At 35.3% G+C, this 21,983-nt stretch overlaps 1 protein-coding gene across 1 annotated transcript in view; it reads right to left on the bottom strand.

Annotated features, from left to right (window-relative positions):
• Positions 1–21,983, bottom strand: part of ROBO1 (roundabout guidance receptor 1) — a gene marked incomplete at its 5' end in the record, with an annotated part of 793,256 nt that overhangs the window by 131,863 nt on the left and 639,410 nt on the right. The window contains one exon of the mRNA XM_079704144.1: positions 5,946–6,103. Within this exon, the coding sequence (XP_079560270.1) occupies positions 5,946–6,103 (158 nt within the window). The remainder of the gene's footprint in view (positions 1–5,945; positions 6,104–21,983) is intronic.

Here is a 21,983-nt window from a genome sequence, read left to right as displayed (position 1 = left end):
TTTTTGGGTCTAGTTGTCAGCTTTTATTCAACATAATTCTGTAACTGACAATCTTTATACATAATTCAGATCTTTTGTAATCTAGGAAATTATTTGTAATATGTACTTTCAACTGTATTTATCTTTTTCTTTAATTCAAGGGCAATTTTAGTTTTTTAACTGAACACAAATTTTTTTCTCAATATTTGGTATTAGTTGTTTTCTCCAACCTTAACATTCTCAGTTTTTCACTCATACAAAATAATCTTGAGTTTAAGTACAATATTTCCAAAATGTAATGAAATAAACTATATGTCATTTTTTATAAAGTACATCAAAATTTTATTCTACATCAAAAAGAAGTCTTTGGTCCTCTGATTCATCTCTATGAGAAAAATTCATTTATTAATAATAATGGTTATGACTAAGTCTCAGACATATGAAGTAAACCTATTTAATCCAGCCTGCCAGTTAAACTACTTCTATTTCTCATGCTAAATACACTAAGGTTTAGAAAAAAAAGAACGAACACTAGAGACAAACATCATCTAAGGCCTCCTTCAAATTATTCTAAGAAATACATGCCAAAAAAGTTCTAAAAGATTCTCCTCTCAGATAGGAAAATAAGAAAATGCTTTTTATATTTTCCTGCTTTATAATCATCATAGATCTAAAATTTGGCTCAGAATACAGGTCAGTGTAAAAAGAAATGACTTAAGAACATCAAAAAATACAGGTGCAGCTACAATTCAATTACATATTTTCCTTTTTTGTAGGGTGTGGTTTTGTTCTCACAGCTGGGAGAGTTGTACTTTAAATTTTCAACAAAGAAAGCCACCACATTAAAGAACTCTAGAAACTCCTGTAACCAAAACTGTAGCAATAACCATGTAATCTTCACTTGTCTTTCATAAAGATATTATGTGCTTTAATCTCTTGTTTGTCTGTACTCAACACATTTGGCAAAGTACTTTAACAATAGAAATAAAAACAGTCATTCAAAAACAAAGCTCAGGAAAGAAGAATCACATAAAATATCTAATAACCAACATCTCTTAAGAATTTACTTTGAATTTTTGAAAAAAATTAGAAATAACATCAGGCATTCTGTTTCTGTTTTAAGTTTTTGTTTTAATTACTCAATTTTAGTTTTGCCTAAAGGAAGAAATCCAGCAAAAACAATTATGATCTAAATAAGAGCAGTAATTTTGTATCCAAACTGCTGATTTTTAATCTATTCATTTCCCTGCATGTATAGATGTGTTTTACCTCCAGTGTTTTATCAGTTTAACAGTCATAATTTACACAAAACACACAGATGGTCTTAGAAACAGTAAAAGTTTCAGACGTTACAACTTCCTGGCATATGGAACACTATCGTGGATCATCATTTTGACAGCATTTAAATGATTTTAAAATTATTTATACATTAACATCTTGGCATCGTTTCATAGTCATAGGTTATTGCAACGTTAAATTGTTTGATTCCTGAGAGCAGTTGGTTCTTATATTGACTATAAGCTACTAATGGGGGGGGGGGGGCATTGGTGCCCTTTATTTACAGCGTAACATCTTCTAGACGGCAAAATGTAAATGAAAATCCTATAATAAATCAAGCACTTTGGCATAAACCATAACATTTCTTCCAATTCAGTATATGATGTAACAGGAAGTTCCAAGAATTTTAAAAAAATCAACTTTACCACAGCAGTTTCAAACTATTAATATCACAAAAAATGCACACACGCATGTGCATACACACAAAACAAAACCTTTAAGATTAACTAAGACTTTTCAAAATGTGAGACCACAACACCTTTATCTTTTAACTGTTGTGTTAGATACAATATAGAAAGAATTGGCTATACAATTCTAACGTGTCTAATTTCAATCTTTCCAATTTCTCTTGTACCAGTTCAGTGAGTTTTAACCCCACTCACTGAAACTGCTCTTGTCAAGGTCATTAATGACTGACCAAGTTGTCAATTCCAATGGTCAATTCTCAATCCTTACATTACTTGATCTACTGGCTGCAACTGATTCAGTCATTGCCACCTCCTTAAAGCACTATCTTCAGTTGGCTGCCCTTCTAGTTTTCCTCCTTTCTTTCTGACTGCTCCCTTTCAGTCTCCACTGCTCTTTTGCCTCTTTCCCCCCCCCCCCCCCCGAGAGCTAAAGACTGGATCTCTCTTCCTTTCTATGTATAATCACTCCTTTGGTGATTTCAGTCTCCTGTTTTAAAATAATATATACATGCTGATGACCCCATATTCATTAAGATAGGCTACATTAGTCTGTGCTAGGAAGTTCTCTATGATTTAATACAGCAAAAATTTCTCATTCATTCTACACGTCCACCATGGGAAGACAGAGGTATGGGGTGGAAAATTCTACTACACCTAACTCAGGGACCCAGGCTCTTTGGGTGTCCTGGAACATGTGTCCTCCTTGGTTGCCAACTGGTAAAGAGAGAGAGTGCTGGAAGCTCACCCACTAGTATTTAACGTCTTTAATTTTCACTCATAGCTCATGAAGCTGAACCAGCGAAACTGCCCCGTAGCAAGGAAGCTGGGAAGTGTTTCATCTGCCCAGAAGGAAGGGAGGACTGTATGGTAATGAGTACTTGTTATGTCTACCACAACTCAAATTTTTCTCCAGCCTCAACCTCAACTCTGAATTTCTGACTCATGTTTCCAACTGCCTATTTGACACTTATACTTGGATATCTAATAAGAATTTCAAAATTACAGTGTCAAAAACTGAGTTCCTGATACTTCCCATCCCAAATCTTCTCTTTCTACAATTAATGGCATCTCCGTCAATGGCATCTCGACCTTTTCAGTTGCTCAGACCAATGGATTAAGGTAATCCTTCTCTTTTTCTCACAAGCCACATCCAATCTCTTAGCAAATTCTGTCGGCAATTGCTTCACAGCACATCCAGAACATAACCTCTCCTCTTCAAACTACCTCCTAAGAGAGTGGTCCAAATCACCATTTCCCTTTTGCCTGGATTACTGCAAAAACTCCCACTGTGCTCTCCGTGTCGGCCATTATCACCCTTCACTGTGTACTGCAGAGTGTGGAGGATTCTGCTGAGAAAACTCTGATGCTTTGTTTACACCTTGCTTCGAGGAAAAGCCAAACTATTTACAATGTTTACTAGGTCCTAGACAGCCTGGCTAGTTTTGAGGTTTTTTAAAAAAAATTTATTGGAGTACAGTTGATTTACAATGTTGTGTTAGTTTCTTCTGTACAGCACAGTGAATCAGTTATACATATACATATATCCACTCTTTTTTAAACTCTTTTCCCATCTAGGTCATTACAGAGTATTGAGTAGTGTTCCTTGTGCTATACAGTAGGTCCTTATAAGTTATCTATTTCATATATAGTAGTGTGTATATGTCAATCCCAATCTCCCAATTTCTCCCTCCCCACCTTTCCCCCCAGTAACCATAAGATTGTTTTCTACATCTGTGACTCTATTTATGTTTATTTTTTCTTTTCTTTTTTTTTCTTTTTTTTTTTTTGCGGTATGCGGACCTCTCCCTGTTGTGGCCTCTCCCGTTGCGGAGCACAGGCTCCGGACGTGCAGGTTCAGCGGCCATGGCTCACGGGCCCAGCCGCTCCACGGCATGTGGGATCTTCCCGGACCGGGGCACGAACTCGTGTCCCCTGCATCGGCAGGCGGACTCTCAACCACTGCGCCACCAGGGAAGCCCCTCTATTTCTGTTTTGTAAATAAGTTCACTTGTACCATTCTTTTAGATTCCACATATAAGCAGTATCATACGATATTTGTCCTTCTCTGTCTGACTCACTTCACTCAGTGTGACAGTCTCTAGGTCCATCCATGTTGCTCCAGATGGCATTATTTTGTCCTTTCTCGTGGCTGAGTACAGTCTGGCTAGCTGTCACCCCTGATGCTATCTCCGGCAAATCTCCCCTTGCTCACTCTGTTACTCTGCTCCATCCACACTGACCATTCTTCTTGTTTTTTTTTTTTTTTTTGAATGTTAGAGGTACACCCTGCCTTAGGGTGTTTGAACTTACTGTTTTGTTTGAACACTCTTTATCCAGATACCTATCTAGTTCCTTCCCTTAATTTTTTTTTTTTTTTTTTTTTTTGCGGTACGCGGGCCTCTCATTGGTGTGGCCTCTCCCATTGCGGAGCACAGGCTCCGGACGCGCAGGCTCAGCAGCCATGGCTCATAGGCCCAGCCGCTCCACGGCATGTGGGATCTTCCCGGACCGGGGCGTGACCCCGTGTCCCCTGCATCGGCAGGCGGACTCTCAACCACTGCGCCACCAGGGAAGCCCTCCCTTAATTTTTTCACATCTTTATGTGGAGCATTTCTGGTCATTTCTATTTAAAATTGGAATTCTACCCCAATCTCAATTAATCTATCACTTCATTACTTTTTATAGGACTTATTACAGTCTAATATACTATATGTTATACTATCTATTTTGGTTTTATCTGTATAATTAACCACAGAATATAAACTCCAGAAGGGCATTCAATGATCTTTGTTTAATGCTGCATCTCCAATGCGAGAATTTTATCATTAATTTGTATTAAACACAAATAGGTAATCGGGAAAGACATGAGGGAGGAGATGGATAATAATGGTTTCAATGAGTTTGAACTGTGAGGGTAGGAAAATGTAAATTACAGTTAATGATCATCAAATGACTTAAAATAGTTTTTAAAGGGGAAAATATTATTATCTTAATTGTGCATAAGTCTAAAAGGAATCTGTTATCACTAACAGGAGAAGCATTTGGTCCCAGAATCTCTACTCCCCTGTTCCTTTGACTCTATTTCCCCGAGTCAATATTTCCAAATATAGTTCACTTTGCTATGTGGCTTGTCAGGACCTCCTAAAAGTACAGCTAGGTCCTTCTCACTCCAATTCCTAGAATTAATCATTTGACAGACTCATTCTAATTCGGATCAATGCAGGAAAAATGCTTGATTTTCTTTCAAGGTCTCTAAATCCCTGTCCACCACAACCTTCTCTCTCTTTTTTTTTTTTTCCTCACTATTTGATTTTCATGCTAATCTGCTAACTGGTTATTCAGAAACAGTGCAAGCATTTATTAGGATTATGTGGTCTGTGTTATAATTTTGTTCTTCTACAACTTTAGCAGTAACCTTTGCCTTACACACACATTCTCCTGAGAAACATTAAATCTTGGCTCATAAATTCACAATAGATAGATAGTATGTGCAGAACAAAGAAAACAGAAAAGGGGAATGTTGTACAGTCATAGAATCAATGAGAGTTGGTGTACTTAGGTACTTTAGTTAACGCCTTACAAGATAGAAAAAGCAAAGAAGCCTTACAGAATCACTGCTGTCAAGAAGAAAACACATCATTACTTACTACAGATAGCATACTTCTCTACTCACATCACAGCAGAAATTTGAAATCCAGTAATCTAGTCACACTATTTTATTCTGGAATGAGATCAATCCATCATTAACCATCATTCAGAATGAGATTTGATTTTTCAGAAATGATATCAAACTCTACAGAACAGAAAAGTAATTTAAAAAGGAGAAAGAGATAAAAATTCTGAAGGGATTTAAGAAGGCTTCTGGAAATATACTATATTTCTGAATTCTATTTATAATTTTTTACTATACCATCTAGAAATGTGATATACCCTGAGTGATGCAAATAATTATGTCATACACAAAAGTGTTAACTCTAAGACACTGACATAGAAATTAAAGTCTTCTTTTACTGAATAGCAAACTAAACAACATGCATTTTCCTCACTTATTTTTATGTCAACACAGGGAGAACTGAAATATATTTATTTTAAAAGAAGAATTGAAAATGGGAGTTAACGCAATCCTGTATTTGAAAGCACCTACTTTTTTCTCTTTTTCTTTGGTGAACATATACACAGTTGGATTTCTAAATGTCCCCCACCGCTGGCTTAAATACTCACAGTTATTCTTTCATCTTTATCATCCAGCGGAGAGCCATCTTTCCTCCATGAAATGGTGGGCTCCGGATGGCCTCGTGGAGGCTGGCATTCCATCACTGCAGGCTCTCCCACAGCCACCATGACATCGGAAGGGTTTTGTCTGAAGTCATCCCGTAGTACTGCAGGCACAAGATTAAATCATTACACTCAACGGTGAAATACACAGCTTTTATCTCTGAACTTCGGGGAAGGAGACATTTATTATAGTAAACGACTACTAACAGCTATCTCAGTACATCTTGGAAAATCTATATCTACTTACAGATATATGCAATTTAATAATGATATCTGGCCTTAAGCACACGACAGGGATAATTTGATATTCTTCACAGGCCAGTGGGCGAGTGTTTTTTGCTGCCTAGTGCCCTCACAGTTAGCATTTGGCTTATCTCTAACTTGCACTTCTCTGTCTACCGCCTACAGTTTCTCATCCATGTGCTAATGAATATAACAAAACCCTCCTTTTACTTACATGACACTTGGGATGATGCTTTCTGTTATTAAATGGATTACACATGCATACAAGCAAAAATATTAAAAGTAAAAATAAATATACTTCCATTTGACTGAGATATTTTAAAGATATCTCAAACTAGTGTATAACAGTATATAGTCACTATAATTTAAATATGTCCATTACAAAAACTTTAGACATACTTGCAAAGTGACTAAATTCAAAACACTGTCTGTTTTTCCATTATCACTGAGTAGGGACAGTGTTAAAAGGCACGAGTGATGATGACAGCATTGCTACCAACCATGTTACTTTGTATGTTCTGTACTTTTTAGTTTTTGTGGATTTGGTGAGAAGTACACATTACTTGATTTAATTCTCAAACCTGCTCAGAATAATTATTAACCCCATTTATATTATTAAACATATTTTTTTAGAGGAGGAAACAATTCATTACTGCAATCCTAACTGGATACTAATATAATACTAACATACTGTGAACCAGTATTATTCCCTTTGCGATTATTGGAATAAAATGTAGAAAATAAATCAAACATGTATTTCGAAAATAGTTAATACAGTATAATTGTCTTCAGCATTTTGTTAACACCAAGAAATCATGAATTATTTGGCATCAATTAGCCTTAAATCACAGCTCTGTTGTTTACGAGGTAGGTAATCTCGAACACGTTACCTAATACCTCTGTTTCCATATTTACAAAGTAGGAATGGAAATACACACTTCAACACAAAGTCCAAAAATGTTAGTTACCTTTCTCCCACCCCATTTTCCCCCAGTGTGTAATAAAAGGTGAACAATTTTAGTAATCTAAGTTGATACTTAACATGCTCATTGGTACGTTAAGTGCACAGATTCGAAGTGATAAATATTTATCTTTAAAAATCTATTGAATTAAATATTTGATACTACAATTTTGTACTGGAATGAATGTCTTTCCATTTCAATGGCATTTAAAAATACTGTCATGGATGAAGTACTACAATGAAAAAAAAACTTACGATTTCAAAAGTCACCCTTAAATTTTGGTTTCAAAACCCCAAATAAACTTAGAGACTTACAAAATCCTATACTTTTCTCTTAAAATTCTCCACTTTTCCTTCCTTTATGCCAGCTAAGTGTGTGCATGCATCTGAGTAAGCCTTAATATCCACTCACAAAACCATTTTTTAATCTACATATTAGAACAACTTGGGCACAATATGACAATATTAACACTTGTAAAATACTGCTTCAAAGAGATGTCTGTCCTAATTTTTGGAAAGAACAGTAAAAGGAAAAAGCAAGGGAAATATGATCACACCACACTGTTGTAAGTCTAACTCCATAGATACACTATTTACTAATAAAATACACAGACACAAAGATAAGCCTTGCTGAACTGAAAACTGCAGCTACTGTTAGCACATTATAAAAGAACAGAGTAAGAAGACTTCCACTATTTATGAACTTACACTACTATTAGGTATTAAGAATACACCACAAATAAAATGTAAGGTTTATAGAAAAAGCAAATGAACTGACCTTAACAAACAGTATGTGCTTTTGCTAGATCACATTATTAATCTAAGATAACACCTCTGAAAAATTTTAACACCCTCGAAATATGCAGAAGTAAAATACTTTTCAAATAAAAATAAATAATTTGCACAACTGTTCTGCTTAGTGAGCTTAAAACCAACTTGGTAACACTATATCTTATTTACAAATTGAGATATCTCAAATAAACCAATGAATAATAAAATGTCTTTCAAATATATCAAAGGTCTAAGTCAGATAAATCAAGGTTTTTTTATAAATGGAAAAAACATTTTTTAGTAAATGGAAAATTTACTATGTTATTTGGGTTTTTACAGTATATAATGAAAAGCTAACAAAATGTAATCCATTAAAGATTGTTGCTTAGATAATGCTCATGTAATTATTTTTGCAGCTGTGAAACGTAGAACTCTAGCATTGCTTATGGCGACAGGCAGCCTTGCATAAAGTTATGAATTTAAGATTTTTTTCTCTCTTCTGTAAAAGCAACTTTTTTTCTTACTTGCCTTGAACATTTCCTTTCGGGGAAAAAATAGTATGTGTCACATTATAAAATGATATGAACTTCTGGTTAAACTATCCAATTTTCTTAATTCATGTGTGTATTTAAGAAATTAAAATAAATATTGAATTCAAATGACTGGCAGCATCTTGCAGAAAAAATAATGGTATCCATAAATAATCTCAAACACAGATCCTTTCAAAGAAAATCTCTCAGGGCTTCCCTGGTGGTGCAGTGGTTAAGAGTCCGTCTGCCGATGCAGGGGACACGGGTTCGTGCCCCGGTCTGGGAAGATCCCACATGCCGCGGAGCGGCTGGGCCCGTGAGCCAGAGGCCACAACAGTGAGAGGCCCGCGTACCGCAAAAAAATAAATAAATAAAAATAAAATCTCTTCTTTTCTTCTGTAACATCTCTACTAATCAAAGTGTATATTCTCAAATGTTTCTTGATTTGAATAGTATGAAATTCTAAAATATGGAACTAACTTTTGAAAAGATTTAATATTAATTTGATAACATAATGTATCCAAGTAGACACCACCTAAAAAGGTTGTTAAACCACAGTTCATCCTAATATCATATTTCTTCCATATTTATGTAATTGTTTTATGTTTACAGGTTGGTGCATGTAATCTGGCTCAACTGCTTTTCACTTTTTTGCATTCTATTCAATTAGAAAGAAAACATAAGCTTCATTGAATCTGAATCTCCTGGAAGTTTTCGGTCTTAAAAAAATGGCCAACTAAAGTTTATCCTTTAAAACAAAACATATAATCATTTGTGTTTCTGAAAAACCATACATCAATTTTAATACAGTTCTCAGAATAAGTAAACTTGCTTTCAGAAAAGGATTCTAAAATTCAGTGCTGACTTTGCAACCTCTTTGGGTAATATTGAAAAGACAAGGGACAAAGTGAAAAAATACGTTAAATGGAAACTTTCAACTATTATGGAGATTTAAATATTTGTAACACACTCTTTAAAGGCATTGTGGGAAATTTTAGAACTGAATGACACATAGAAGTATAGAAAGGGCAGGAGTCTTTGACAACATCTAATCCATCCCACAAATAGAGGCAACTGAGTCCCAGCTTTGTCACTAGCTTGTGTTATTTGTCAGGAAGAGACCAGAAGAAAACATCAGTATTCTGATTTCCAAGGCAGTGCTCTTTAAAAAATGTTTTACCGTGTCACCATTTTACTGTAAAATGCAATTTTCCTAACCTTTTGTATTTCCAACAAATCCACTCCCTTACTGCAGAAGGTTTGACTTACCACTGATTGTACATCAATGCACTGTAGTCTCAAGACTGCCCCATTTTGGTGAGGCTCAAATGCTCCTAAAATTAATTTCGTTCCCTAATCATGTGGCGAACATATGTGAACTATAATACTCTGGCTTCATGAATCACAGAATCTTGGTGTAGTCAGGGGCCTAGGAGATGTGGGACCCAAACTTTTTCTTTTAGAAATTAATAATCTAAGTTTCCTCAGGAGGAGAGGAGCTCATTACATAAATAAGAATAATGATATTGTTAGCAATATAATAATGTTAGCAATGTCTGACGATTATTGAACATTTACTATGTAAGGACCCATGCCAAGTATCCACTCATTTAATCCTCAAAACAAGGCTATGAAAAAGTGACTTTATTAGTTTCATTTTACGAATGCGGAATTTGTAAAGACAGGAGCAGAGTCCACCAAGGACACTTTTCGATCAACTTGCCCACCCATCTGATCTTAACATTGTATGCACAATTCTAAATATATAGCTATTATGATATCATTAACACTTCAGCCTCTTTCCAGTAGAACCAAAGTGGAGTGAGAAATTTCCCTCTTGACACTCAAATGGCTACCTTTGAATATATTGTGTATTCTTGTATCTTCTCAGATTTTTCCACGTTTGGAAGAGGCCACTAAAGATTTTCAGTGGCATACTAAGAAATCATCATTCAGATTACATATGTCATGCTTTTATTATGATTCTTCTATTTCAACAACAAAATGACTGAAAAAGCTGCACAATAATAAGCATCTTAATTAAATATGGGCATTTTAATTAGAATTTTAATGGGTATCTTGGGAAAAACAAAGGAAGAGAATATGCAGTCCTGGGAATTTATTTTTCTACTTAAAGAGACTACTTTATCAATGAAACCTCGCAGCAAATAGTAGTAAGCAGTTGACAGGGGAAGGGAAAAAAATGAATGAAGCCCTTAAAAATGGGACATATTGGAGGAGAAAATAAATGAGGAAGTGTATTCCCAAAGACAACAGCTTTAAGGATGCTCAGAGACAGCCTGCCTTGGTTACAATGTACCACTCCAATTGCTTTCAAAATCACTAATCACTTCTATTGTCTTTAACTAGCAGAGATTGTATTACTCACTTCTTTGATACTTTTAGTTCGTTATCTAAATGTCTACTTAACATAAATAAATTGTATTTCATTTTAAAATAACTATTATTCTTTCATTTAACACACCTGTACTGAGCACATACTTGGGTGCTTGGCACCCGTGCTATAACATTTGTATTTCTCTTGCAGCACAGTTTACATCAGTGGTGAGGTAGGTCAAGAAACAACATTAATCTTCACCTTGTCAGGAAATGGTAATACAATAGGTTTTATTGCAGGTTATTTTGTATTAAGATATATGCTTTAGGAGCCAGCTAAGGAAGCATATCATAAAGGCATAACTATTTGCATTCTTACTTTTTAAGCTCACAGCATTACCCAGAAGAGCAAAGTGTTATCTGGGGCACAAATGTTTTTCAAAACTCCTTAACATTTCTTGAAATAAAATCATAATTCCAAATTTTTGAAAGCATTCCAACCAAAGGGATGAATGTCCAGAAAGATATTTTAACCAATTAAAAAAAAAAAAACTAAAATGATAACGTATAAAATAATCTTTCATGAAGTATTATCTATTTTATACCAACATATTCTAAAACTAAGGCATTTGATATTTAAAATGATGCATGCACACATAAATTCTGTATAAAGTTATGATTTAGTCATGAGCATTTCCTAAAGGGCACATATTTACTTTTTAAAATTTGACACTGAAAATATCTATGAATGCTCTTCAATAATTATGTCATCTTCCACTTGTGTTTTTTGTAGCATGCAACTTTATTTTGAAACCTCAAATTATACTTTGGTTAAGATCCTGGAAGAAAGTATGCTAGTAAAAGCACTTATTTTCTCAACTACTGCAGCTTTTCAAGATTCACAAACCTCCTAGGCTCTACCCTAGGAAAGCAGTACTTTTTTTAAAAAAAAATTATACATTCTGAAAAAGTGATAGAGTATGGATGGATGTCAAACATCACTCAATCTTAACTAGCACTGAATACAAAGCCCTGCAAATAGAAAGATAAGTTATTACCAAAATGAAAGTAATTAACAGCTATGTATTGGGTTTTGTTTTCAACAACATATGATCGAGGAACAGGCTTAAACACAGTTGCATGCCTCTGTGTTCTGCCGGGCGGCAGCAATGGGGCAAGCCATCCTTGCTCTTTTAGTGATTAGAATTATTTCCAGGTTGGGTCCAAGCTTAAACCACATTCCCATTTTGCAGAAACATGGACAGCACAGTGACACTTCCTAGGAAAAGCCCTCACAGCTCTCTGTTGTCAATGTTTCCTGGTTTCATTATTTCACTTCAGGAATCGTGTGTGCTACAAGATGTACCTGAGAGTGTAGTACACTGGCACCAAGTCATCAAGACAAAGGGGTGAAGTTTGGCATGCTCGATTTACGTTAAAACCTATGATGCATTCCAGAGAAGGGCGTACCTCAATAAGGGTCAACATTTAAATAGTTAATATTCAGCAGACTTGCAATCTGGTCGATCATAAAAAATGAACTCCCAACTTTAGTCAGGTTGCTAAAATCATATGTTCTCACTTAAAGATGTCAGTAGCTTACTAGATGTTTGATTTTTATACACTTTCAACTATAAATTAAATGGATTTATTAATGAAAAATGCAGCTTTTGTAAAACACCATTTGATAGAGTCTTATGTGTAGATAATGTTTATTTAGGAGTCAAAAAACAGAAGTCAGGGATTTTAGAATCACCCCATGTATAACACCACTATGCTATGATTCTAATAGGTCTATTCACAATGGCTCAGTTATTCCCCTACAGAACAGAAAATTTTACACTCCATCTTGCTAGGGTTATTACGAAGACTAATTATTTAGTGTTTGCACAGGACTTGCCATTTATATGTACATTACATCTGCAAAGAAGTATTACTATTAGTCACTAGGTGAGGAATTGCCAAATTTCTCAGCTGCCAGTACAAATGAAAAGGAAGACAAAGAATGCCATTGATGAGGGTTTCTAAGTGCCAGAGCAAAAGTCAATTCAGGAGTAGCCTGGCAGGGTTAAAAAGAAACACAGATAGAATGAGACTATCTGAGGTATGGGACCCTGATTAGGGCAAGAGAGACGTGTTCTTTCTTTTATAAAATCCAACTTTCTATTTAGCGCCCTGCTAAATAGAAATATATATATATATATATATATATATTCCTTGATCAAAGGAATATACTTATCTATTTATTGTCTGGCTTTTTGTATTCAAATGTCAGCTCCATGAGAATGAGAAGTTTGTTTTTGTCACTCTATGTATCCAGTGCCTAGAATAATGCCCAAGACATAGTAGGCATTCAGAACACAAATATTTACAATACACCTTCTGAATGCTGGGTATTATATCTGAAATAGCGCTAACATCAGCACGAGTCCTACGTTCATGGTGTGCAAGGTATGGGAAGGAGACAGACAATAGTCAAATAAACACATGCATAGATACACAGCTACAATCGTGATACACGACATGAAGGAAGGGATAGGATTGCTGTGTGAGAAACTAATGAAGGACATGATTTAAATAACAGTTCAACTAAATCCTGAAAAATGAATAGAACTTATCCTATGGAAGTGTATTGCAGGCATAGGAAATAATCCAGGTTGAAGAAAAAAACTTTAAGACACTCAGACTCTGGTTAGTGGGACAGGTTGACACTGGTGCACCATGAGATTGGCAGGGGAAAGAGAGGCCAGATGTGCTGCACACAGCAGTCATGATAAAGGGTCAGCTTTTATTTTAATTCCCATGAGAAGCCACTTCTGGGGGTTTTAAGCAGAGCTGGAATTATCTTATTTAAATATTCATTTTAGTGGCTCTGTGAATGAAACGAAGAGGGAAATAAGAACTGAAGTGGAGAGACCAATTAGCAGGCTATTGTAGTAATTAAGGGGAAAAGATGATGATTATTTTTATACTTTTATAATGACACTGGATTTGGTACAAAGGGGAAAGGAGAGGTATACACTGGAGGTAAAAATCAAAACAACTTCTTGAGGGGTTGAAGCTGAAAGAGAGAAAGATGGCAACAGTGATACCCCAGGTTTCTGATTTGAAGAACTGAACGTGCCATTTTTAAGGGATAAGAGGACAGAGAGATAATATACAGACAAATCCTCCCATGAGGAGAACAGAAAAATAAGAAACCCATATTATCAAATTATGTGTACATATGTAAAATTTGATAATTTGGGAGGAGAAGAATAATATGAAAATTGTTTTGTTGATTAAAAATACTATGGTTTCAAATTCTGCCCCTTCGTATTTAACACAGGACTCATATTTACCTGTTTAGACCTTTATGCTACTATACTCTAAATCTCAATTGCTAACTCATATCTCTTGATTAATTATATTATAACTATTAGGATGACAAAGTTTAATTTAGTTTGATGCATATCATTTTTATTTTTTTAAATTTATTTTATTTTATTTTTTTTTGCTGTACGCGGGCCTCCCACTGTTGTGGCCTCTCCCGTTGTGGAGCACAGGCTCCGGACGCGCAGGCTCAGCGGCCATGGCTTACGGGCCTAGCCGCTCCGCGGCATATGGGATCTTCCCGGACCGGGGCACGAACCCGTGTCCCCTGCATTGGCAGGCGGACTTTCAACCACTGCGCCACCAAGGAAGCCCTGATGCATATCATTTTTAACTGACTGAAAATCTGACACAAAACTAACTGATTTTGATTATATAGGTATATATACAAATATGTGATTATATATGTCTGTATATGTGTGATGTATATGATATATATATGATTACTAATAACTGAAATATTGTTTTGATATCCACACTTGGCAGCAAATTAATAAAAACTCACTTAGTCATTTTGTTCGGAGAATATGACAACTCAAAACATTAGGGTATTTTTCTGGACTGCCATCAATTAAGCTTAATTTACTATTTATGTATAAGAGAATCAATAGCATTATAAATGTTATTACATAATTAGAATAATAATTAGAATTTGTCAGAAGTTTCCAAAATCTCTAGAGCATAGTAAAATTCCCTGGAAAAATGCTGCATCATGAAACTATTGAGGATTTATTTGTGATTCACTCATTTGTTCATTCATTCAATAAAAGTACTATTGTACTAGGAGGTGGTGGCTAATAAGATAAACAAGACATAGTTGATCTATGCTTTCAACGCACTTATTTGGGTTTTTTATTTATTTCTTTCTTTTTTTCTCTTTTGTCACAGAATGCCTTGTTAAACTGAAACTTCAGACAAAGTTTTAACATGCAAAATAGATCATGGGGATAATGTTGACTCCTCCAACTGGGGCTGCCCTGAAGGGGAATTCAGGTCTAGCAGTAAACTGACATATGGGAGGGTACATAAATTTCCCCAGCTCCTATAGCTATATTGTATGTAGCTAGTTAAGTGATAACCCTGGATTCAGGTTTGGACCTGGATTCAGTGGGATACCAGAGCCTACATTTTTAGCACTAAACCCTAGTGTCTTTTTAGGAGATAGATAGATACTCAGACCTGAGTTTGTCTCCTTGGCAGTTTAAGAAAGCACTCTACTTCTGTGCCATTTCGAAATGCATCCAGCTTTCACTGTCATTTCGAACGGAAATGTGGAGTCGTCATTCCTTGCCTCTAAAATAATGCATAAAATAGGCCTGTATTACTACAGCTTCTAAAACCATAAACTTATACAATCTAAGTGCAACCTCCCCGACTTCCACTGCCACCCCCAACTGCAAATGAGGACCTGAAGTCAGGCGCTAAATAAAAGGATTCAAGGTTGTACAAATGAGGACCTGAAGTCAGGCACTAAGAGGATTCAAGGTTGTACAAATGAGGACCTGAAGTCAGGCGCTAAATAAAAGGATTCAAGGTTGTACAAATGAGGACCTGAAGTCAGGCCCTAAAAGGATTCAAGGTTGTACAAATGAGGGCCTGAAGTCAGGCAGTAAGAGGATTCAAGGTTGTACAAATGAGGACCTGAAGTCAGGCGCTAAATAAAATGATTCAAGGTTGTACAAATGAGGACCTGAAGTCAGGCGCTAAATAAAAGGATTCAAGGTTGTACAATGAGGACCTGAAGTCAGGCGCTAAATAAAAGGATTCAAGGTTGTACAAATGAGGACCTGAAGTCAGGCGCTAAATAAAAGGATTCATGGTTGTACAAATAAGGACCTGAAGTCAGGTGCTAAAAGGATTCATGGTTGTACAAATGAAGACCTGAAGTCAGGCGCTAAAAGGATTCAGGGTTGTACAAATGAGGACCTGAAGTCAGGCGCTAAACAAAAGGATTCAAAGTTGTACAAATGAGGACCTGAAGTCAGGCGCTAAAAGGATTCAAGGTTGTACAAATGAGTGACTGGACACAGTAGGACTGATCTTGAAACAACTATTTTTCATACTTTGTTTTCATAGGCATTTTTTGAAGTGCCTGAGAAAGACTAGAATGTTTTCTAATTAAAATATTTACTGGGAAACAAAGGTGGTTGTTAAAAAACAAAAACAAAGCCCCAGGTGTTTCTTTACCTTCTCAAACTCCATGCCAGCAGCTAAACAGGAGAAGGGCTAAAAGCAGTTTTCAGATTTTATGGGGGTCTAATGGCAACAGTCTCAAGGGAGAAAAATCCTCACAGTTTAAAATGATCTCGTTAAAACCTCTCCAGTAACCGGGAAGAGCCCGAGAAAATAGTTATTGGATTTAAAAACAAAAACAAAAACAAACAAACAAACAAAAAACCCAACCAAACTATTCTCCCTAATGTATCTTAGTGCAGCATAATTAATATTGCCCATTATAAACATCTCCCCCTAACCCCCAATGAAAGGAATATTTAAGTGACAGGAAAAAACTAAGTCTAAATAGCACACACACACACAGACATATCAACTAAACAAAGGAGTCTTTAATTGGTGACAATCTGCCCTAAATCACTGTTACTATTCCCCAACATAATAAGTTTCAGATCTGTTAATTCCTCGTATCTTCCCCTATCACGGGGCTGTCCGGGGCTTCAGAATAATAATGCCAAGTACCTAACAGAGCTTTCAATCTCCAAGGAATATAACAAACATGCAATTGTGTAGCTGTGTGAGCTGCCTTTTCCTAACAAACTACACAGCCCTTGGGAGAGTTCACTCAGCCCTCAACTCTTTGGCAGACAAAGTTTAAGATCTCTTTTTGCTGATAGCTGGAGTCATGCTAACAAGCCTTGCCTTAAGGTACTAGGGATTAAACTGGTAGAAAAGCAAATCATTTTATAATTCTTATTAACCATTGCTATCTTTACCAATAACTCTCAGCATTTTACATAATATAAAATGTATGCCTCCTAAGGAAGTATCAGATGCAAAAGAAACAAATATTGAACGTGATAAAACAATGCAATAAAAATAATTATTGCTCTATAAAAATAAAAACCTAAGGGGAACCCACAAGCAAGGACATTTTCAGGTATCTCAGTTTTAGAAATGATATATATATAGGGAGAGTGAGAATCTGGAAAATGTAAAACAACCATACCCCATACACCTTTGAAATGTACAGGTATTTTGGTTTGAAGACCACTTGCTCTAAAATGGCTAAGCCCTCACACCCACTAATCTAGTCACCAGCATTAAAGAAGTTAGCAACTCATCTCTATTACAATGGGAGCCACGACCTAAAGCATGTACAGAACCTCATGAATACACATGAATTATCTTCCTTGAACAAAATTTGGTTAAATTTCATAAACTTAAGCTGATGCTGACATGGTTTATATGCTTAATTGTAGAATTTGAAGTTAAACAATCCAAACCAAATGTAATTATTTTGTTCACTGGGTTGAGTAAATTATCTATGACCTAATAGATCAAAGTACAATTTCAAATGATCAGTAGTCAAAATGGGAATCAAATAAGCAAAACCTAGCTTCATGGGTGAAGAGGGCCAAATGCTTCTCTGGAGATTTTAAGACCTCTGCTTATAATGAGGAACAAATGGTTCCTGGGACCAGGTTAGCTGACCAGTTCTTTAAAATACCCTACAACCAACTTAAAGAACTATAAAACAATTAGCTACTTTTAAGGGGCTCAAATAAATACAAAGAAACCTCTCAGTTTCTCTGCAATGCTGGCAAGCTTGGGATTACTTTTCTTCTTTAACAGACCCCAGTTGGAACAGCAACATTTCTTGTAAATTAAACAAATGTATAAGGTTTTGTTTTTCCACAAGGAGCAGCTGTAACTTCTGCTTTTCTATTTTAAAATCTTTTTTGTTTTTTAAGTGCTAAAAGTTGTTACTTTTTTTTAACCAAGTAGTTTATAGCTAGTCAATAAAATCTCTGATGATCATAAAACTTTTGTCTGTTTTCTAAATATTTGCTAGGCTCCCTGACATATATGTAATACAAGTTCTCTCTCAATCATCAGCACTTCTTTAACTAAGAGTTACAATAAAAACTAAACAAAGAATGAAAACTTGGGGCTTCCCTGGTGGCGCAGTGGTTGAGAGTCTGCCTGCCAATGCGGGGAATGCGGGTTTGAGCCCTGGTCTGGGAGGATCCCACATGTCAAGGAGCAACTAGGCCCGTGAGCCACAACTGCTGAGCCTGTGCGTCTGGAGCCTGTGCTCCGCAACAAGAGAGGCCGAGATAGTGAGAGGCCCATGCACCGCGGTGAAGAGTGGCCCCCACTTGCCACAACTAGAGAAAGCCCTCGCACAGAAACGAAGACCCAACACAGCAAAAATAAATAAATAAAAATTAAAAAAAAAATCTTTAAAAGAAATGATCCCTGAAAGTATAGTCTTGAAAAATGCTTTCTTAAAATGAGAACTTTCCAATACGGAAAGGAAAGTTTTATGGAAAAAAAAAAAAAAAGAATGACAACTTTAGCTATCAATTTTAATCATGTATCCTTTATCAACTACTGGAAGAATATACAAAAACTGATTATTAATAGTGTATAACCTTCTAAGTTGAAATTTATAATAATTCAATTGACAAAATAAGGCACAATTGCTGACATAATAATTTTAAATACTCATAAAACTTTGATGCCTAAAATCAATATTATAAATTTTTATGGACAAAAATCAACATTTTTTCACACTGTAAAATTCAGGATTTTAAAAGTGAACTTGATGCTAAGTTAATTTGATGTTCCTATCCTTAATCATGTATATTCAGTCTCAAAGAGCTCAATTTCATTAAAAATCTACATAGCTGAAATTTACATTTATTTTCAAAACAGGAATATTTTCTTTATCAATAATGATGCAAGAGTACATTATCCTGATAAATCATAAATTTTTCTAGCTCTAAATATGCTTTCTTGACTCTTTTAACAGATATCTTAGGCTAATATATAAAGGGTCCACTTTAAATGCATGATTATTTTTAACTGACAATGACTTGTAATTTAATAGAGATGAAGTTCAGAACTTGCAGACATCATAGAGGAATAACAAGGTCTTCATGAGCAAAAAGCTGATCAAGTAAAGGACGATTTACTAGTTTAAAAAAAGCATGGCAGCTCTGTGCTTTGTGACCACCTAGAGAGGTGGGATAGGGAGGGTGGGAGGGAGGGAGATGCAAGAGGGAAGAGATATGGGAACATATGTATATGTATAACTGATTTCCTTTGTTATAAAGCAGAAATTAACACACCATTGTAAAGCAATTATACTCCAATAAAGATGTTAAAAAAAAAAAAAAAGCATGGCAAACATCAAATAGCCCTTTGACCTAAATACCAAAAGGCAGGAAAATAATGAAATTTAAAACACATTGTTAAATGGGAAGGAAATCTAAAAAAGAGTGGATATATGTATACGTATGACTGATTCACTTTGCTGTACAGCAAGAAACTAACACAACATTGTAATGCAACTATACTCCAATAAAAATTAATAAAAAAATAAATAAACTTAAAAAAATCACATTGTTCCTACTCTCAATAATATTTTACTTGCTATTTTATTTGGTTAAACATTTTCAAATTCACTGTTTAAAAAGAGAAGTTTATGTGAACATATAATAATCTGTGATATATATCATTTAATGTTCCAATGTCACTATAAAAGTGATGTGCTAAATTAAATTAAATTAATTTTTTCTTTTGTGTTCTCAAGAGCAGAACTAGAGAGAAAAGTCTTTACTTGAGTTATGCATACCAATTTCTTCTTTAACTTCAAAAAAAAATAAAGGTCATGACCAACATTTCATATAAGGAAAAATCAGCTAGGTTTAACTTTTCTGATTGAAAGTATAACATTTTAAGAATTACTAACTTTATTGTCTTTACTAATCAAACTATTAACATTTAAATAATAAAAATCACACTATTCCTCTTTGCGTAGAAACAAAAGAATCAAAGAAAGGCATTTCAAAGCATCATAACCAGAAAAGAAAAAACACAACCAGTAATTATACAATGTTCCAGGATTTGAGGGAATCGTAGACATATTGAAAAAAGGTAATTAAATATAGAAGAAGAAGAAGATGAAATAAGCACTCTGCAATATGATAAGTGACACAAGAGACATGATTTTACTCCCAAATACTGTAAATAACTGACAGCTCCTACAACCATAATTAATTGATCTAAGTAACACTTGAAAGAAACATATTACCATATTTCTAACAAGGATAAGAGCTGGCTCAAAGTCAAGATTGGCAACTAAAATAGCCTATCTGGGGCTTCCCTGATGGCGCAGTGGTTGAGAGTCCGCCTGCTGATGCAGGGGACACAGGTTCGTGTCCCGGTCCGGGAAGATCCCACATGCCGTGGAGCAGCTGGGCCTGTGAGCCATGGCCACTGAGCCTGTGCGTCTGGAGCTTGTGCTCTGCAACGGGAGAGGCCACAACAGTGAGAGGCCCGCGTACCGCAAAAAAAAAAAAAAAATGCTACCTGCTCTTCATCTTCCAACTCCACCTAACTGATTGCCTACCTTTTTGTTTATTCATTTTTTATTTTATTTCAGTTAACAAACATTTGAGTTCCTACTACTGGGAGCCTTTGAAAAACTGTCTCCATCTATGATGTTGCCAATGTTGAAACCCCCTTTAGGACTTGACTCCAGGGGAACTCCTTAGCCAACCCTCCCTTCCCACTTCCTTCTTCAGCTCCTACTGCATTTCATACCTGCTACCCCATTTCCCACTTCTTAACTTAGGCCTCAAAGACTGGAAGTCTGTACATAAAGGAATTTGAAACCAACATAGACAGTGTGAGTAGTTTAATCAGTTAAGGTTAGTATATAAAGTAAAAGTTTCATAGGGTGGGGGTGTAAGAGATAATTATGCACTAAAAGATTTAATTTTAGTTAGAAGCTACAAATAAATAGAAGTTGAATGTGGATTTTCTTTTTTTTTTCCTCTGTGGAATTCTTTAATTTTTTTATTGAATATATTGATATATAACATTGTGTAAATTTAAGGTGTACAACATGCTACTTTGATACATTTAATATATTGTAATATGACTGCCAAGGTAGCCATATTTCACATTACATAATTATAGTACAACATTGTTGTCTCTATTCATTATACTGTGCATTACATCAATATGGCTTATTTACTGCTCATTGCAAGTTTGTACCATTAAACAACATCAATTTTATCCCCTACCCCCCAACCCCTGGTAACCAGAATCTTACTCTGTTTTTTATGAATTTGACTTTTTTAGATTTTACATATAAGTGATATCACACAGTACTTGTCTTTTTCTGTCTGACTCGTCTCACTTAGCATGATGTGCTCAAGATCCAACCATGTTGCTGGAAATGGATGTGGATTTTCAATAGATAACTCTGCTTCATCTTAAATGCAAAGGAAAAATTCTAATAGATTTTCAACTGAATTCAACAGAGAAAGATTTAGTGAAATGTTTTAAAGTTTTATACTTTGGAGTCAGGAGAGAGAGAAAAGATAAGCAGCCCACACTATACTCTGTGATCTTATTTCATATGTTTATTGTTTTGAATTATAGAATGTTTTAATTAAAAGGAACTTAGTGATCTTTTTAGCCCATGTCTGCTTCATTTTACAGATGGGAAAACTGAGTTCAGAAAGGTTTAATGCTATTAGAACCCAAATAGATTAAGAAAGCCCATTGACTTCCAATTAG

Source organism: Hyperoodon ampullatus, assembly GCF_949752795.1.
Source record: "Hyperoodon ampullatus genome assembly, chromosome: 5".
NCBI lineage: Eukaryota > Metazoa > Chordata > Mammalia > Artiodactyla > Ziphiidae > Hyperoodon > Hyperoodon ampullatus.
The sequence above is the reverse complement of the archived record's forward strand: the minus strand, read 5'-3'. Positions and strand labels throughout refer to the sequence as shown.